General features: G+C 36.7%; 1 protein-coding gene across 1 annotated transcript; it reads left to right on the plus strand.

Moving 5' to 3' along the window:
• The first annotated feature begins 1,128 nt into the window (after nt 1-1,128).
• ZNF438 (zinc finger protein 438) lies at nt 1,129-19,408 on the plus strand. The gene is made up of 4 exons (XM_075704841.1): nt 1,129-1,156; nt 9,972-10,076; nt 14,829-16,689; nt 18,328-19,408. Exons 1-4 carry the CDS (start codon nt 1,129-1,131, stop codon nt 18,938-18,940), a joined length of 2,607 nt encoding a protein of 868 aa, XP_075560956.1. The 3' UTR covers nt 18,941-19,408.
• The last annotated feature ends 586 nt before the right edge of the window (nt 19,409-19,994 follow it).

Genomic DNA, 19,994 nt, shown 5'->3' on the forward strand with positions numbered 1-19,994 from the left:
CCTGGTAATTGTGTCAGAATTTCTCCTGTTTTTGTATTTATCCAAAACCAATCTTTTGGTACCTTGTGCTCAGAATGGGGCTCTTGAGTGGATGCCTGGAATGTTCTTTATGTAAGATTCTACTGGCTCTTAAATTGGCAAGGAAAGTAAGCAAACTCCACATCTGCACAACTGGCTCTGCTCATGTGAAATGTTATAGATATGCGGTGGCATGAAAGCCTAGTTCCAAGTAAACGCCCAAGCAGCTGGAGTTCCATCTGTGTCAGTCAATGGACTTGTCTGTTACCCTCCCAAAGCCTCGAACTGCATCAGGAGAAGAGTTTTATATCCTGTGTGACTTTTAACATGCTAGTGGTGTTCAGCCAAACCAAACTATTATGCAGCCATTCCAAAAGCTAGACTATTTTATAATAAAGAAAATAGAAGTGGATAATAACACTATTTTATATCGTTGTCATATTATACTATGTCTTTCTTACTTGACTGTTGAGTCACACTTGACCAAAGCTTAAGCATCACACTGCACTGGAAAGAAATAGTCAACTCCTAAGCTACTGGGTGGCCACTTGATGTAATGCTATTTTATGTCAAACACTATGCATCAAATTTTGTGATAAGTACCGATGTCAAATCCAGGAGAGGTGGCAGTGTAATGTTTGCTTTGAAAATGCAAGCTAAATCTTCATTGTAGCATCCATAGAAGATTCTGTTTGTTAGTCAGTGATATGGGATCCATGTAGTCAGATGTTTGAAGGACAATGATTGCTTAACCCTACATTGTCTCTGATTCTTCAGAATGTGTTGTCACATTGGAGTTCATGATATGTCCTCTTTTCTGGCTTTAATGGGGGTTTTCAATTACAAGAAGCCTAAGTTAGTTGTACTCAGTGTTGAAATGTGGAGACTGCATATAAGGGTATGCAAAATCCAGAGAAACACTTGGTTTAAAACTCTAGTGGTGTTTTGCATGAGGTGTGGGCATACTAGGATCCATTCTGAAATATAATTTCAGAAAACTATTGCCATTGTCCTATGGTTTTTTTTTTTACTTTATGAAAAATTTTCAGAACTTCTAAGTATCTGTATTTCTTCTTTCCAGGAACGTTGTCGTAACTATTAAAGGTCATAATGCAGAATCCTTTAACTTTTTCTGCAGGTATAGTATACTTTCTATACTTTTTTTTGAGAAATTAGATGCTTGTGATTCAAAATGTGGAAGAAATATCATCGCCGTCATTAATAAATCACTGTATAACTCATGTCTACTATTCTACCCTAATATAGTTAAAAAAAAGAAGCCATACTGCAGCATTTATCACTTTAAACAATTGCAATAGCTAAGATTGTTTTCTTTTAGGACATTGCTGATTGCTGTTACCACCTGTAGTTGAAACATGAAATATATAAATCTGCTTCTTGTTTGATTCAGCTGAATTAAGTGTTCAGGGTTTATTACAATTTTTTTATCCTCATATATTTGAAAACCATTGTCATATTTGACCCCCATATAATTGGGGGTCAAATCTATTTGCAAGTTATGCTACAAGATGAGCACAAAAAAGAAAATAAATATTTTCTAAATATAAACTTAGATTTTTAGATTTTAAATGCCTTTTCTCCAGCATTCCTATCCTTACTAACATTTTTTGTGTTTAACTATATTTCTTCTATGTTTTGTCTCTTCAGAAGTCACCTTCTGTTCATTTAGTTTTCAGTAGGGTTAGTGTCTTGAATTTTTCCCTCCGTTATTAGTAAGGGTATTCGTGCTGCGAGTGTTTATTCCCACGCCTCTAAATGTGCAGCTGTAACTTTAATTTCCTTTACCTTTTGATCTGTGTCACAATGCTAATGCTTAAATATGATTTTTAACTTGAATGTCATTTTTAATGACACTTCTTACATGTCAGTGAATGTTTGGTGAATATGACATAAGCTCTAACGGACCTTTCGGAACCATTGTAGGTTGTCAGTTAAGTTTCCATTGTTAGTACTTATGTTAATTAAGAAAAGCACTATATATTACTTAACTTGAAGCCTTGAGCTTTTACTGTCATGTGAGTTTATGCTTTACCTGTTTTGTGAAGACTGACTATTTTTATGATACTGTAATAATTCCAAGGAAGCTATTCCAGGAGGATGTTATGCAAATTGATCTTAGCTGATGAGTTCTGTGTCTAATGGGACTATTCTTTCAATGGAGACAGTACTTACTGTTGTGTAAAGCTCTCCACCCTGCAGTGTGCTCTGTGTCTGTATGCTTATGACTAAAATACTTAATTCTAATATTTAAAAGCTTTAATTTAATTTTTCCTTTAAATAACAGGAATGTGACCACTGTTGTAGTCAAATTGAATGTGTTATCTTTATGTTAAAGCCATTTCTGAGTAACAGGAGGATAATATAGACTGTGAAGCTGTTTGCAAACTTGAAACTGATGAATCATTTGCTTTAAGATTTTTTTGAAGAGTTGTTTTTTTTTTTCTCCCCTAAACAAAAATCCATTCCAGTCAGTATCCTGTTATCAACTTGCACCCAGAGTGAATTGTAAGAACCATGTTATAAACCTTGGAAGTGAGGGTTCATGTTAGAAATCATAACCAGATCCTGACCAAGGGCTGTATCAGTGTGAAGTCATTATATTCTACAAGTATACTAGTCTCAGTATATTTTTTTGTATTCTTTTACATCACTCTTTTTTTGTGCTCATATCAAGCATCATTTTTGTCTCTTAAATGTGTTACGGCATTTCAAAAATGTTGAGGGTATTAGCAATTTATAATGATTTATGTACAACTATAACATTGGTATATTTCTTACAAATAAAGGGTTTGAAAATAAATGGTGTTGGAAGTAGAACCTATCCATCAGTTACATTCAGTATAGCATTTTTGTCAGTCTTTCTATACTTTGAAAGTGCTTGTTATTTTTCAGTTGAGCATGGAAGTAATGGTTAGTGCAAGTTCTTTGAGTGACAACATAAATCCTTCACTGCTACAATTTGTCATGTAACAGCAGTTCTGTAATTTATAATGTACTCCTTAAGGGCATCTATATTTTTCTCAATTTAAAATATTTTATAAGAAAGGTGATTATCATTTATATAGCAAGCAATTGTAACTCCATGTTCAAACAGATGCACTTTTCTGAATAATGATAAATATTTAACTTCTAAGATTTTAATTTTTTCCTAGGAATTATGAAATTATCATTGAAGCATCATATTCTGTCATTCACACTCGTGTTAATATTTGCTGTTGAGCAAGTGCTGGGGTTTTAATAGTGCTCCATAATGACATAAAATACCAGTGTGCCTTAGAGAACTGAAATATGTTTGGATGAGTGGCACTGTCAAATTTATAAAACATTTTTGTTAAATGACTCTAACATGAAAAAATTGCACAATTATTGTGCAAAATAGAAGGCTGTCCTGGTTTATCTAGGAACTTATTTAATACCTTTTTGTCTTTTTTAAATATACATTGGAAAAGTATGTCACAGGCTGAAATCATAGTTTTGCTCTTTGCGTATGTTTATTTTAATTTTTAAAAAAAGCATTTTTTTTAAAGTCATTGTATAGTTTAGTACATTTTGTTAGCATGGTCATTTGGGGCCGGGAGATCTCAAACTTCAATTAGCCATGTAAATGTGTTTCTTAGCATCAACTCTCACTTTGCTGGAACCCCTGCTGCCTTTATGTCATTAACATAAATGCAGGTGCAAATAGCGTTTATGTACTTTGATAAAAGCAGTTGGAGACATTGCACTGTGGGACACGACACTTTCAGATTGTGTACATCTGTTCAAATAATGTATCCAAGCCAGTGACATGAATGCAAGGATAAAAACATCTGCCCCTGAGACCATTTGCCATACAGCAGATGCTTACATCTTTATTTATGCAGATGGTTTGTGTGATGAGCTGAACAATGATGAAAGCAAGAAAGTTTGACAAAGATTTCAGGGTATTGCTTGGGATGGGAAAATATGTTGGTAACAGTGCTTCATTTTCAGATGTCTACCAAAAGAACATCTGTTGTAAATACTGATGTTTTTAGTAACATGGATGTGTTATTTGGGACATTAACTAGATTAACACAACATCAGTAATGGATTTTATTTTTTTAAAAAAAAAAACATCTTGCACAAAAATTGTACTGCAGTTACAGAAGATACTAAATAGTTTAATAGAAGTAATTACTTTTAACAGGAAGGCTCAGCTGCTTTGCTTCAAGATGTTCTCAAGTTTATACAAAACATTGACTCGACTGAACAGTTTGCAAAGGTAGAATGTTTTGAAATAATAACATAACTCGTCGTGAAGTTGTTTGGAGGTTGTGTGCGGTGCTGTAAAAGATTTCATGACTTTGGGCATTTTTCAAGAGAAGCCGTATTTAGCGTTACAAAATTATTAGCCCAGTAGCTTAGCCTTTCTGTTGTTTGAAAATTACTGTAGGGTAGTCGACGTGAGTCGCAGATCTAAACCGAGCTGGCAGGTAAAAGCGGGAGCGGGAAGCGGCCCTCGCGGGCACAGCCAGGCGTGCCCGGCTCCGGCGGCGGCGGCGGTGGCCCGAGGCGGCGGTGGCCCGAGGCGGCGGTGGCCCGAGGCGGCGGTGGCCCGAGGCAGCGGTGGCCCGAGGCGGCGGTGACGGGCGCCCGACTCCCCCTGCTGGACTCGGCACCAAGGGGCTCCTTTGTCTGCCGGAGCACGCCTGGCACACGTGAATTTCATTGGAAATGTACCGGTATTTCGGCACACAGCAGGTTGAGGATATCATCTTTGGCCTATGTTACTGCTGACCGCATTCCTGTTTTCATTCCCTCGTATGCTGGCACCCATTGCAAGTGTTTGCTGATGCATTATTGCTTACCAGCAGCATCTTCCATCAATTCCTTTACAGCACATCCAGTACCTTCTTGTGAGATCCGGTGCTGCCTTTAGACGATATAGTGGCCAATATGGGCAAGCTTAGCGATGTCAGTAAGCGTTGCAAATAATTGTAGTTGTGCACAGCGGGGAAAAAGCATTCAGATACTGCAATTTAAATTATTTTCTGCTACATCCTACTGCCAGGAAGGCCTAGCTATGTTCAGGTTCAGCAAGTGATAATTTTGTATGTTCTGAAAACTAATGTCTTCCTAGCCAGGGCCGTAGTCTTTCTGAAGATGTTATAGTTTTACTATGCTTTGTAGGGCTGTGTTGGTCTTCGGAAAAAATATACATGCCTATTTGAAGTACTGTGGAGGTCCTCTAATCTTTATTTTTGTTTTAATCCTTAGTGGAATTGACTACAAGTGGCAATGTTTTGCACATCTCAGCAGAGCTGTATGAGTCTTTTCTGAAGAAATTTGGGTCATGAAGAAAGAAAAGGGGGGACAGGCAGAGCAAACAAAAATCCTGGGTAGATATTCCCCATTCAAAAGTTAGATCACTTAGGTCATTTTCAGAAGAAATGAGCTATTTACAAAATTCCTCAGGAAACACCTCGCCAGCTATCTTCTAAGTTTAACAATGTGTTCTGGCCCTTTCTTTGGGGAATGATAACCCCTGTGTATTGTTCATACACGAAGACACAAAATAGGCCAGGCCAAGTCTGACAGTCTTCTGATCCTCTGCTCATTTTTAATGAGGGAGCACTTTCTGAGGTTTGTAGTATGGAATTCACCATATAGGTGCTTTTAATGCCTCAGGTATTTGCTCTGTTGAGCCAAAGTGGTGAATTAATTGTTTGTTTTCTTTGTTGTCACAAAAAAGTGATACTCCATATAAGGAATAATAATTTTGCTGTTCTGTTGTGCTCTCTATTTGCACAGCAGTATTTGCAAAAAATAAATTTTGGGAGTAAGAGGCATAATTCCTTTACTGCAATCAGATGTATGTGTTTTCTGTCCCACAGAGGGAAGGAAGGAGGGTTGAACTCTTACTAACACAAAGATAGATTCTATTCTTGGCTTGAGAGGGGAGCAAGAGTCTAGTCAGAAAATATTTCATGATTTATTCATAAAATGGTTCTACTTGACCTTTTTGTGCTGTGTAGTTTCTGAATAATTCTGCCTTTGTTTTTGTAGCAGACCTGGTCATTATTTTTTCCTGCACTTAAGGAAAAAATAAGTCTATTAATTACCACTTATATTGGACATATCAAGATTTTGTCCAGGTTGATGTGATCTTGATAGTCCTTTTTAAAAGGACTTTACATTGGCATCGACTTTACAGTGAATGAATTACTGTTAAGGTCCACATCTTTCTTGAAGCTCACTAAAAGAAATTTCAACTGGCAGTTCTCCCAGAAAATAATTTTTAAAAATCTAATTACAGTCTTTTCTTTTGAATCTTCTGTTTGTCCCCGCTGTCTAAAGTACCTAGTTAATATTTGCAATGCCATTGAAGGTTTATGAGTTATGAGTTTATGACCAGTGCTTGCATCATCTCTCTTTAGCTATTTTCTGAACAATTAGTTCCCCCAAGTGGCTACGACACTGAAGCCTTGCTTTGCAAATCTCCAGGGATGGTATCCTCTGTGGAGCAGAATGACTGGGCAAAACTGACAAACATAAACCACTGGATTTGCAATGCTACCAAAGTAATTTCCTTTCTACTCAACTGAGTCCTGTCAGAGCAGCATGTTTTCTAGATATTGCCCACTTGAAGTTTGACATGGCTGGCTGCTGAAACTAGTAGAGGCATATAGAAGCTGAAACACGCTGTCTTTGATGATGTATCTAACAGTCTCCCTCAGACGGAAGTTCCATACTTAAACAGAACAGAACCAGTGTTTCCATCTTTAATAGTGATTTGTGTGATTGCAGAGGCCAGGCACCATCTCGAGCCCATAGATCTATCTGCATAAACATTATTCCAAAGTTCTCTTACTGCCATAGTGACAAAAATCTGTGTGTGATTTCTTGAGCTGTAAATGTGGGAAAAGTTATTAATAAATTACAGATGTTTTATATCTAGCTCTCTTTACATCAGTTTTCATTTCTCGGTATGAAAATATTTTGATCTGCTTAAAACCTATTAATTATGTTAACCTTAATAGGAAATGAGTGGCATGTAAGTTGAAAGACCGTGCCTTCAAAAAAATGGAAAGCTTTTAAAGCTCACAAGCACTGCATGAGAGGTGTTAAGAGAACATGTGGATCTGCTAATAAATGTATTTTAAATTAATTGCAAAAGAGTGTTTAAAAATCTCTTATGTATATATGTTCTGACTTTCAGGAAAGACTTCCAAGACTTACTTTCTTCCTTTATACAGGAGCACAGAAATGGCTTTTTTTTATAGGAGGTTGTATTAAGCTTTGCATTGCCCACATTTTATATAAGATATTGCTTTTGAATATTGATTTACCCACATGTGGCTAATACATTTGATATTACAACTCAAAAAGGTTACCTCAAAGCTGTTGGCCACTTGTTATTCCCTATAGAAATAGGATTTCATACATATTTTAAAAGTTACTTGTGTTGGGACAATACAGACATACATGAAATCTAAATTTATGAGAAATCCAGAATTATGTCTTAGATTATTATTCTTGCTAATGCTGATAATACAGTATCTAGAAGCAATGATTTTTTTGATGTGTTAACTTTTGTTTAACAGATCTGCTTTTGCGTGGGTATTGTTTTATGTTACACTTTTCTCTGAGGACAGAGATACTGGAGCCAAGATGCTGGCAAGATTGTACTGGCAGAAAGAAGCCTTAATTGCAGAAAGAAACTTTAAATAGAATCGTAGAATGGTTTGGGTTGGAAGGGACCTTTAAAGGTCCTTTAAAGGGTGTCGTGGGGGACCATGTCAAAGGCCTTACGGAAGTCCAGGTAGATGACAACGTGATGATGAAGCAACTCCTATGTATGCTTTCAAGCAACAGAGTAAAGCGATTCTGGAAATAGAGTGGAGTTACCCAACAGTAGAGATGATTAATATTTTTTTTTCTCCATCCTGTTGGGGTTTTTTGCATAAGTTATGTTAGATACTAATTTTCTGAAAAGCGGATCCCTATAAACTTTGGCATATATCAATATATGGTTAATAGTGCAGTAAGGATGTTTTGGGAAAAAAGAGACTGAATTAGACAGGAAATTGAAGAACTTCCCTAAATATGAACTATGTACCCATGATCTTGGATTACTGTATGAGTTATCTCTCCAGAATGACTGTTTATGCCAAAAATAGTTTTAGCTTGTTCCCACACTGAAAAATGTCGCTAGAAATTTTAAGGTTGAATGTCTGCTTTAATGGAGTGCAGTTAATGTCAAAAAAACATTTTCATTGTGTAACTTTGTTGTTGTAATGCTCTCTTCTGCTAAGAAGAGTCTTTTGGAGACTATTTAAGGAATCCAGGAAGTATCCCACTGCTCGCAGGTTTTCTTGAAATGTACTATAATCCTAATCCCTTAAAATAATAAATTTGCACAGACTTTAAAGCAAAGACGACCTTTCTAAATGATAAAGTGCTTAGTGCACAACTACAAATTGCATTGATGCTCAAGTCAGAGTTCATTATGTATAGCTTTAAAGAGGTCTAGTATTCCCTTTATGAATTTTAAGAAACTATTTTGATCTTTTTCCTCCTGTGGTGTACCAAAACACGTTTTCTAAGCGTATTTGTACATCCTGTATCTTAGTGTTTGTGTGAATGATGTACTGTGATTTTCCAAACTTGCATTAGAGTATTTCATTATACTGTTCATTTTTCTAATCTATTTTAAATTGCACAAAAGGACTCCTATGTAGACATAATTATATTACTCCTAAAAAAATCAAGTACTAAAAACACAAATGCAAGATATGAGGTTATCCCTGTGGCTTAAATGCTTCTCCTTTCCAAATCACGTGTAATAGTAATGTTCGTTACCCATCTTAAATCTGCGTTTAATTCCCACCCTGACTCTTTGGCCTAGGCACTTTCCAACTCTCATTTCTAGTTCTCTTGTCCTTTTCCTCTTGCCCTGTATATATATCCTAGTTTCTCTTCCACACTGTCAGCTCAGCACTTAAGAGATAAGGAGAGGCCATTTCCTTGTTCCAACTTGGGTGTTTGGAGCTAAAGCTATAGTTTTAGGAAAAATCCAGCCCAGCCTGAAGCAGGAGCATGTTCAATAGAATGTAATCATTGGAAAAATGAGCTGCTTAAAGTATCTATTAAACACATGCCAAGAGCCTACAACTTTGCCAAATTTGGGCAGCTTTCACAGGCAAAAGAGACATCGCTGTATCAAATATCAAGGTCTTCATTTAATGCACAGATATGTTACTAGATTCTTCTTTTTTTTTTTATAATGCAGACATACCTGGGGATGGCTGGCATTTTCTGTTGAAATTAATTTTAGAAAATTATCTGAGGCAAGTACCCAGAACAGAATATTCCACCTAAATAGTTATTGTTGGGCAAAGATAGAAACAACTGCAAATTAATTGTTACAATGTATAGAGTTGAGCAGTCCTGATTTGTAGATTTTATTACCAACCTTACTTTGTATAGGTGTGTGGTAAAACTAGTTTTGAACATAGAAGGCCAAAAATCTGTTTTCTAGAATATCTGTAGTTCCATTGATTTACATGGGATTACAGAAAGTGTACATCGGCATAGAATTTAGCCTCCGTATTTAAAAGCCTCACTAAAGCTACTGAACCTTCATTTTTGAGCTTTTTGTTTTGGTGCTGTTGACTGTCTGCCATGACACTGAAGCTAAAGCATCCCATCTGTTTACCACATTAACCAGCTTTACTCAATTATTAAGCTATCACCTTACATTTGGCATGTAATATATTAGATTTTAGAACATATTTTGAGGAGAGAAAAATGGCAAAGAGCAAGAAGCAGTAGCTTTCTTAATGCATTAACTGGAAGTTAATATTTTATATTGTTTTATATTGTCTTTTTCTGGGGTTGGTTGGGTTTGGTTTTTTTTTTTTTTTTTTTGTCCTGGGATCTATTTATAACTGATTGAAGCACTTTTGCAGGTGGTGTTTTTTTGCATGCTAATCCTGCAGAGAAACATTGTGTCCAACAAAGTATGCTGGGTCAGCAAAAACAAGAAACTTGTGCTGGAAAGACAGTATCCACAGGTATTTAGTGTGTATGGAGATTTGGCAAAACTGAATGATTAACTATCGTTGACAGCAATAAATCTCGTATTGTCTGTTAGAAAGTTGTGCATTTTTTTCTTTCCCATAGAACAGATATTCTTCCTTCCAAAGTCAGCAAAAGACTTAGCAATGTTAACATGCATTTAATGAAACAGTTCATTAATCTTTTTCATCTGTATTCTGCCTTTACCTTCAAAACAAGATGATCCTTTTTTTGTGTTATTTTCTGTCACTTGTCCAGTCATGCACAAGTTAAATACATACCTACACAAATGAGGTGGTCCTAAAAGGAGTATTTAAAAAATTAACACTGTTACACAGTGGCTTCTGGCGTTTTGGTGGTTTATTTTAATGTTCAAAATACACCAGATTAGTGGGGAAAATGAAATTTCTTCTGATGCTTTCTACAGTGTCTGAGTTCACCAATGTTACGTGCTTTACATGGAGAACAAACCGAAGGAGGTACAAAAAGAAGGCAGAACAGACTGGAGTAGACCAGACTTGAATGACTTAAGAGGGAAGGGGAACCATAAATGAACAGCAGCCCCATGGAAGACTTCCTTTCCTCCAGTGGCCTCTTCCCAGCATAGCTATATCAGAGACTTTGATGCCTCATTGATTTTTTTTTTTATTGGTGTATCACTGTCCAGTCCTATACAATTTTAAAATTATTTAGAAGGGGTGACAGCTTCTGACATCCTGCAAGTTTCTGAGTGATTTGATCCTTGCAGGTACTAGCATGGTAACCATTAATCTTTTTTAACAGACACTTTTAAAGTAAATGGATTGAATTGCATTTGATTTAACCTTGTGCTTAATTATTTAAAAGTGCCTACCTGTTGCCCCAACTCCATGCCTATTTGAAAGACTGAGAACAGAGCAGTTAAAAATGAGCTTCACATCATTCAGATATTAAATCTAATGTTTTCATTCATTTCCTTTATTCTTAATGAAAATTTTAGAGAAAGTATAAAAATTGCTTGCCTTCCAGTGAAGGACCTTTAGACTGACTTGTAGAAAGAATGATGTCTAAAACCAAGGGCCATCCTCAAAAATGCCATTGCAGAGCCTCCCTTAACTGAAAATTCCCCTTCTTAGATGCAGGACTTCATGGGTTTGCATAGGCATGAAGGCTTTTCCTCAGGTCACAACTGGCAAGTCAAAATGAGTCGTCTGAATCAGAGACAGAAATAATTTGGAAGAAGGTGTGGAATAGAAGCGGAATGTCCCCGAAAGATGCATATTAAGTTTCCAAGTGTCCTTCTGGTAGCCAGACAGCCAGAGCATATTCAAGTCCTTCAATGTCAGGGTGGCGAAGACATGAATTACTGTAGCGATCACTCTGTGCAAAGGAAATTGTTGAAACTTTTCGCCAAGTACAAATGGAAAAAGTAATTTTGGTCACTGATGATACTTGCACGCTCTGGGTGGGGTCAGTAGGACCTCCGGTCTGTGAATTGACTGGTTGCTTTTTCCTGATCCAAGATGCTAAATAGTCTTCCACCAGTTCTTCCAATTAGCTTTCCCAGTCCACAAGCAAAAATCTTAACTGAGTCTGAAGGTTCATCAGACAGCTAGTCTGCATCTAGCCCATCTCTATATTTAGACACTGGCTAAGCTGCTTAACTACAGCAGCTGTGTTGGATGAGAGGGAAGTACAGAGTTGAGTATCCTTTGCTTAGCAGAGGCACTGCAGTGAACATTTCTGCACTGAACTGCCTAATGTACATTTGGGGAAAAAAAGAAGGGGAAAAAAAAAAAAGTTGTACTGAAGGCTGATACCAAACATAGCTTGCCTGGAAGACGTATTTATGATAAGATGATGCTAGTTGGAAAAAGAGCGTTTGTATAAAAAAACTGTTCTCAAGCAGTTATATCAATGCTTAGCATTGTGTTAACTGCATAAGAAGAATATTGATCTAAATGGACCTTGTTTCAAAGAACATTTTGTGGTTGATATTCATGAAGGTCTTGGCTTCTAGAATGATACTTTCTTGTGGAATGCTGAGAAAATATGTGGAGAGACTTTCTTTAAAGAAAAGTGATTTTACTGCCTAATTTTGCAATAGGCAAGTCAATGTATTTGAGAAGCATATGCTTATTTTTAAAGCTAGTGTCATGCATTATTTCTACAAATACTTCCTCCTAACCTCAAATTAACCTTTTTTTTGTGGTGCTTTGGCAGCCATTTCTGCACTTTGGTAGAGGTGCCATGTCCACAGCAAAACTTCTGTCTTTTCCTGAACTCGCATCATTTGCTATCGTTGGTTGGAGAGTGGGTGTCTTATAACTTGGAGTGTAAAGTAGCACAGGTAGTAGTCTGCTGAAGTGCTGGCTTTCCTAAAAAGTTTATGCAAATCAATGAATGATATTTTGAAATAAAAAGGGAGAGGTACGAGCCAAACATGAGAGAGAATGGAAACTAGTTTGTGTTAAATATTGGGGCAAGCTGAGTAACTGCTGATTTGGAAGTCTTTAATGTCAATATATGGCAAGCATGATCTGGAAAAATAAGAGCAGACTCTGTCCGCTAAAACAAAAATACACTTGTTCTGTCATCTACTATATTTAAGCTGTAAAATTTGACCTGTAACTAGCATGGTTAATGGTTTGGTTAATGTTTACGATGCTTTACATCATTTTATTGTACTTCTCAGAAACTCTTAAAAGTGTTTCCTCAAAAGCAGCAACAAGATGATACCCTGCTGGAAACAAAAAATAATCTGAGTATTATTAGCAATCCTAGCAGTTGAGAAGATGAAGGTTTCTGCATATTTAGTGACTGTAGATTGGCAAAAATGGAAGTTCTTAGTGAGAAATAGTACATGCTCCTAGGTTTTGGAGAATAGAAAGGGCTGTAGGGAAACAGAATTTTAAACTTACAATGTTTCTGCTTTTTCCGGGTTGCTCAGACTCTGTAGGCCTGGACTTACCCCTGTATATAGGGATCTCTCTTTATATTTGTGCAGGACTTCCATATGTACAGTAGTCCAGTCTGCACAGAATATCTAGAAGTTCTGGACTTCTCTACAGACATTGGGCAGAAAGAAAGTTATGGTGGTGCCCAGTAGTTTGACTTAATTGGAGGATCAAGAAGGTGCGTAATAGTTACTTAAGGTTTGATGCTGTAGATGGCAATAAAAGGATCCAAGATTTATGCCCTGCATAGTTATGCTCTATGAACCTGCTGTAGGTCAAAGAGTTTTGAGAAGCATCAGACCTACTATGTATGAACTGCATAGTTTATATGGGATTGGTGAGTGAATCTAGCACATCCTGAAGGCAGTAGATTTACTGCATATGTGCATAACGTGAGTATGCACGTGTATGTGTCCAGGAGTTGTGGTCATGAAATATGATAGCTCTAACTTACAGTGCATGTTGCAAAATGAGTGACATCTGAGAAGAACAGCCAAGATCAAGATAAACTTACTGGAGTTTCCAGTGTTGGTAATAGTTCACAGTTACCTCTTTAAGTCCATAACCATGTATAAATGCATCTGTAATACCAGGCTTTAAAATGGTAAGGAATGGAAACTTACCTATGGAATTACCTTACTGCAGTATTTCAAGGTCCTAGCATTTACTTCTACTTATTCTATTCAAATGTGATTCCTCTCTCAAAATGAATTTTTCTTACATTGTTGCCTTCCCAAATTGCCTTTCTGCTTGGGATTTTTGTAGTTGAATTTTCAGTGGTTGAGATTGTTGGGATTTTTTTTTTTTTTTTTTTTTTTTTTTCAGGAAACCTATTCCAGTTTTTGAGAACTGGAAGCATCGGTAGTGAATTTGGGAGTGGGTAATGAGGCTGTTACATGAAATAGTAGTGGTACAATTAACTATGTATGAAATCCTTTTTTATGGAGTGTCTGAAAGGTCAGCAGATCTCTCTGCTGCTCAATGCAGATTATATCTTAAACATTTTACCTTTTTATTTGTTTTACTTAATTATCCTCACATTCTTCTTTACTAAAACTGTTTGCAACATTTATCAACACAAGTAGAAACAGGAAGGAACTGTGATACAACCTTGATATAAATTTTATCTTTCAAGAAATTTAAATAACTTACTACAGTAGTTCTATCGTGCGTTAAAGGCACATAAGCAATGTGTGTGAGTGGGTATTTAACAATGGTACATCTTCTCTCAAGTCCTCTTTGATTTTATTACGCATTATTTGCATGTTTTACAGCAGCAATTTTTTAAAGACTTCATCAGGTAAGCTTTGGTCTGTGTCTGACAAACCCCACAAATTCTAAATGCTACAGAAACTCTGAAAGATAGCATGACTCTGGTTGAGAGATACGAACAGAGCAGGTGCTCAGAAAAGTTCTGCATCATGGAGTTTAAATCCTGTCCCTATGAGTTCTTCCAGCTGAATATTGCCAGCATGCTAGTGCAGCTTTTCCAGGGCAGAAGAGGCTTATAAGTGTATTTGTTCTGCAATGCCATGTAGTTTTTAACCTAGAATGAAACGCCCATTTAAGATTAGATTAAGAGGGGGGTTTTTTGCATATCTATATTCAAGCACATTGCTTCAGGGAGTATTTTTTTGTCCATGAAACTTTTGCAATTCTAAACTTCATTTAGTGGTCATTTAAATACCTAAGTATTTTTAATAAGTTTGTGTGTAATAGTATCCTTTGTAAGCAGTTTTATTTTCAATGCAGTAGTATTTTAAAAAGAAATACTATATATTATGTAACATCTTTGTTATGTTGTTATTACAGATAAACACACATCCCCTTCGGATATAATACAGAGTTTTCAGAAGAAAAGTCAGTTTAGGACCATTGCTCCAAAAATGGTACCAAAGATTTTAACATCTGGAGTGGTTTCTTGTCTTCAGTCATCTTTGCCTGAGCAAAATACACAGATTTCAGCTGCAGGTTCTAAACCGCTGGTGGTACCAACTCAAAACTATGCTGTCATGCAGGTGGCTGGTCATGAGGGAACTTTTTCTCTGTTGGCCTTGCCGTATGTTGCTCCTGCCCTAACACAGCAAGTCCAGCAGTCAAACATGGCCCCTTCTGAAAACCTAAAGCTGCCTATCCCTAGGTACCAATCTGTAAGAAATAAATTGCTGAGTGACAAAAAACTGGCACAAATCTCTGTTTTGGGTGCACATAACAAGATTCCTACCAAAGCATCAATCTCATCACAGACTTCCCCCATGACTACTGTAACTGAAGACTGTCCTGAAGCTCATTCTAGTTCAGATTCAACTGAGCAAGTGATGCTAACAGACCGTGACTCAGCTGAAATTACAGTTGCCACATTAGTAAATAAAAGCAGTTGTGTGGAATCTGGATCTCCTTTAGTGAACAAAACTGAAATTCCTAACGGTAATGTTTCTGGACCATCTGTAGTTAAAGACTCTTTATCCAAGCCGGCAAGTACAATTAATCCCATGAAACTAAGTCTACGCTCTGTGAAGACAGCATCTGAAACCACAAGAAAGTCATTTGTAACGTCTGAGAAACTAAAGGAAAAACCCACAAATTCTGCAAATTCTGTTGCTGTCCTGTCACCAGCAGTTTTTGGCAATACAGTACAGATGAGTCCATCGGCACCAAAAGGAAAACTTCCTATTTTGCCTTACTCAAGGATGAAAAATTCAGTTTACTGTAAATCTAAGCAGAATACTGATGTTACAGATATATCTGGTACTTCACTAAGATCTGAATGTGAAAAGATACCAGCTTTGGTGAAAACCTTTCATGTTCCTACTAAAGCATCTGATAAGCGATTAGCTGTATCATTTACACAAGTCCCCGAACAAACCATTCGAGAAAATACCTTCTCTCCATCCAATCAAGTGGATGTCGACAATCTTAAAAAATTGAATGGTGCAGCCTCTAAAAGAAGAGGCAGAAAAAGAAGAGCCCCAGATGATTTATTGGCTTTTCAGACCAAGCGAAGGAAATGCATCATTAATAAGTTTAGAGAAGGAAGAGAGAGGGTGAAAGCTGATCTTCAGCCACCTGAAGACAAAAAAGCAGAAGCAGTGAAAAAATACCGTAGTATTAGACCAAAACCAGTGGTAGTTTTGCAGGCTTTTGCACCGCTGACTTCTGCAGCAATAGTAGAGACACCGTCTCCTGACCATTTAGAGGAAGATATTTTTTTAAATAGTTCACTTCCCAACAAATACTTAAGTTACAAGCATAGCGATGCTGCATCAGCTAAATCAAGTGATTTAAGTAGAAATGCATGTTCAACTGTACCTAAGCTGTCACATAAATGTCATGTTTGTAACCATATCTTCCAGTTTAAACACCATCTTCAGGACCATATGAACACACATACAAACAAACGGCCTTACAGCTGTCGAGTTTGCCGGAAAGCATATATTCACTCTGGAAGCCTGAGCACACATATGAAACTTCATCACAATGAAGGCAAACCCAAAAAACTTGTGTGTTGTGAATTCTGTGCTAAAGTTTTTGGCCATGCAAAAGTGTATTTTGGTCACCTAAGGGAAGTGCACAGGGTTGTTATCAGCACAGAGCCCTCTACTAGCGAGCAGCAGCTGCAAGATGCTTTAAAGAAGAGAGACACAAATATAAAAGAAGCAGAAGAAACGGAGAGGTGAGCGTTTTCACTAATTAAATGCTACTGAAAGTGGGATTTCAGGTTGTCAGTGGAAGTTCATAAACATCACCATTATGAAAATTGTTGTTTTTTCCTCATCTTTTTTCCCCCCAAAGGGAGATTTAATGGTTTAAATATTTTGTTAAGGAATCTAGTCAATCCATTAGACCATCCAGTATATATTAGCTAATTTATTGAATATAAATTATTACTGACACTTGAATATCCAAAGTAATTTTGCATATATTCTAGTAATACCCGATATACTGCCAGTGGAGCTATTTTGGTCAGTTGATTTCTCACAGCTAACACTTTTTCTGTTAATCTGCACTGTCTTCTGTGTTCTACCCATTTTGGGTTTTCCCCAGAAGGTAAGTGAACCAACTGCAATAAGTGCAAAGCAATTCATATTTCAGTATTAGCTTGTAGTTTGTTTACCCTATTAAATGTCATTATCCCATTTCCTTCTCTGGAGTGCTGTGAGTTAATCCATCTTGTGTGTTGATTACTGCTGCTCTTGCGATCACTTAGCCAAGCAGAAAAGTTAACATTTACCATATTAAGATGGATAGAACATTCTTTTATCTCTGTATTATGATTTTGAGGTGAAATTTCTTGACACAGTATAGATGTTGGCTTTTTTGTTTGTTCCACTGTGCATTTACTTTCACTGAAGTACACTTTAATAAGCTCAGGGCATTAACCTGATGCCTCACTCCTCACTACAGTTCAATTTTACATGTTTTGCTTTGGATAGCTCCACCCTCTGGGGCATCAGTTAGAAATTTTTAAGGTATTGAGCCTAAGAAACACCAGCACTTTGCTTTCAGCCTTGCTAGCCTTTGTACAATGAATCATTTAGTTTATTTATTTTTGGGGGTGATATGTCTAATGTGTATAAATATGCAGTATTATGTGGTCCATTTCGTAGACATTGTGAGAAGGTCTGTGGAGGTGGTCTTTTGATTGACTTAACTTAAACCAAGGACTTGCTATCTCTGTGTGTATCTGTTTCCTTCTTACTGCAGAGCTGTCCTAAATCAATGAGAGGGGCTGTCCAATTGTAAATTAGGTATTTAAACTTTTTTAAACTGTGTTACAAACTTTTAGGAAAAAAAAGAAACTTTGAAGTTTCATTGTTTCCTCCTTGGAGTGGGAGGTGGGACCTGTGGTTTTGCCTTAAATTAACCTTAGATCACTCAGTGTAAACAAGTTTGTTTCTCTTAGTAGTACACTACACCTAATAGTAATTTTCACTTTTCTAGCGCAGAGCTAGAAGTATTTGGAACTTAAATCAGGAACTTAAAAAACCATTAATAACCTTTTATTAAAAGGTTAGTGCTGTTGAAAGATTATTTCTACCAAGGCTAATTTTGGAGGCAATTCTTCAACTCAGCAATGTTGACTAACATTTGGTTTTAGTTGTTTCCTAATCAGCCTTATTGTTATTTTTTTCTCTTTTTTTTTTTCCCCCTGTTCCAAATAAATTAGATACTGTAGCAACAGTGTCTGTTTTTAATTCAAAGAATGTTTCATAAACGTCATCTCTTCTTGGAACTTATAAGGACAGAAATTGCCATCTCTATTCTGTGCATGGCTAATACTGAAATAGTTTGTATTTCCTTTTTTTAACAGGGGAAATAAGTGCAATTTTGAGGACCTATTCCATAACCCAGGAGAAGTGAAATTACAGATCAAATGTGGTCGATGCCAGTTTATTGCACAGTCTTTTGGTGAAATGAAGTTTCACTTATTGTGCTCTCATGGAGAAGAGATCCAGGGAAGAGTAAAGGAAGGGGTTTTGCAAGGAAATAGAGGAGCTAAGGGGGAACTGATCAAACATACAACCCACTTCTGGAAACAGCGCAATGAGAGAAGGCATTTAGCAAAATGCAGTGCCCATGAGGAGGAGTTTTATGCTTTTCCAAAACTGAAAAGACAGATATACTTTCACCATCAAAATAATGTTGATATGCTATCTAAAAGTGAACTGACTCAGTCAGGAAGTGGTGAAGCAGCCAAGGAGATGCAAAATGTAAGTTTTGGTACACCAAACAAAAAAATAGAAATTTGGTCTAAAGCGGGCTATAACTGCATTTTATGCAAACAGTTATTTGGAAGAAAGGAAGATCTTTGTAATCATTGGCAAAGTCATCATAACTGTGAAGACCCTTCCACTTTATGGACAATTTTTAGTTTGTTATCAAAACAAGGAATTCTTGAACTTTCTAATAGTGGTGAATATTGAAGTTCAATTCCACAATGCTATGAAAAACATCAACTACCTTACCAAATAGTTTACGGTTTTTGCTGTGTTGCTAAACTAACTCAAGAGATGTATCATGTCAGAGGTTTGGTTGCTTAGTTCATTGGGGTTTTTTTAAGTTATGCTAACCTTTGTTCTGTTAAATAGAAAATTTATTTATCCAGTATCATTCCGGATGGGTACATGCAAGCTGATTATGAAACACTGTACTTAAAAATTCATGCTTAAGGAACTTAGCAGCAGCAAATACTCAATACTAATGATTAACATCAAGGAAAAAGATTCTCAAGTTAAATTATAGTATACACACGGAAATAAATCAGTTTATATGAAGCAATCCCAATCTGGAATGAAATGACAAACCAGACTGAAAGGGTTATTTCAGTCCCAACTATGCTTCAGATCTTATGGTCAATATGTATTTCCGTGCAGTTCTCTGAATCATTTGAATGTGCATACATGCAGCTGGCATTCAGGAGCTTTATAATCTATAATTTAAGAGTTTTTAATTCTTGTTTTCTTGATTTCAGTGTCTTCAACCATGTTCATTGCTTGCAGGTTTGTTATTGGCAGGTCTTTTAGTGTTATATTCTGTCCTGGTAACACAAGGATCTTTGTATTTTTAAAGTGAAAAATGTACATGTATTTTTTTACCTGTAGTTCTTTGGGTTGAAGACAAGTTAGTTGCCACCCATGAAGATGCAACCCTCAAAGCTTGACTGCTTTATGAAAAAAACCAAGTTTGTTTCAAAAAATAGTAATCTGAGTTGGTTACTCCTGGGAAGTTTGACATTCTGCAATAGACTGCATGTTTCACAGTGAACTTCTAGCATATTCCTTGCACCTCCTGTGACAGCAGCACTAGTGCTGCCAACACCGTTAGCACTCTGCCTTTAACAGTCTTGGTATATAGCTTTTGTACCTCTTCAGTTGACCCAGTCTGTGGCTTTAAAGGGAAATTATTCCTTCATGTCTAAGTCTATGGTACAGGTAATGAGGTTTTTTCACTTATGTTGCCAGGTTTACTGTACTAGAG

Source organism: Pelecanus crispus, chromosome 2 (assembly GCF_030463565.1).
Source record: "Pelecanus crispus isolate bPelCri1 chromosome 2, bPelCri1.pri, whole genome shotgun sequence".
Taxonomy (NCBI): Eukaryota; Metazoa; Chordata; class Aves; order Pelecaniformes; family Pelecanidae; genus Pelecanus; species Pelecanus crispus.

Excerpts from the sequence above, each read along its gene's own strand:
- ZNF438 (XM_075704841.1), top strand. The coding sequence starts at position 1,129 with ATGCAGAATCCTTTAACTTTTTCTGCAG. Across the intron at positions 1,157-9,971 it reads TCCTTTAACTTTTTCTGCAG|GTGGTGTTTTTTTGCATGCT; the intron begins GTATAGTATACT and ends GCACTTTTGCAG. Across the intron at positions 16,690-18,327 it reads GAAGCAGAAGAAACGGAGAG|GGGAAATAAGTGCAATTTTG; the intron begins GTGAGCGTTTTC and ends TTTTTTTAACAG.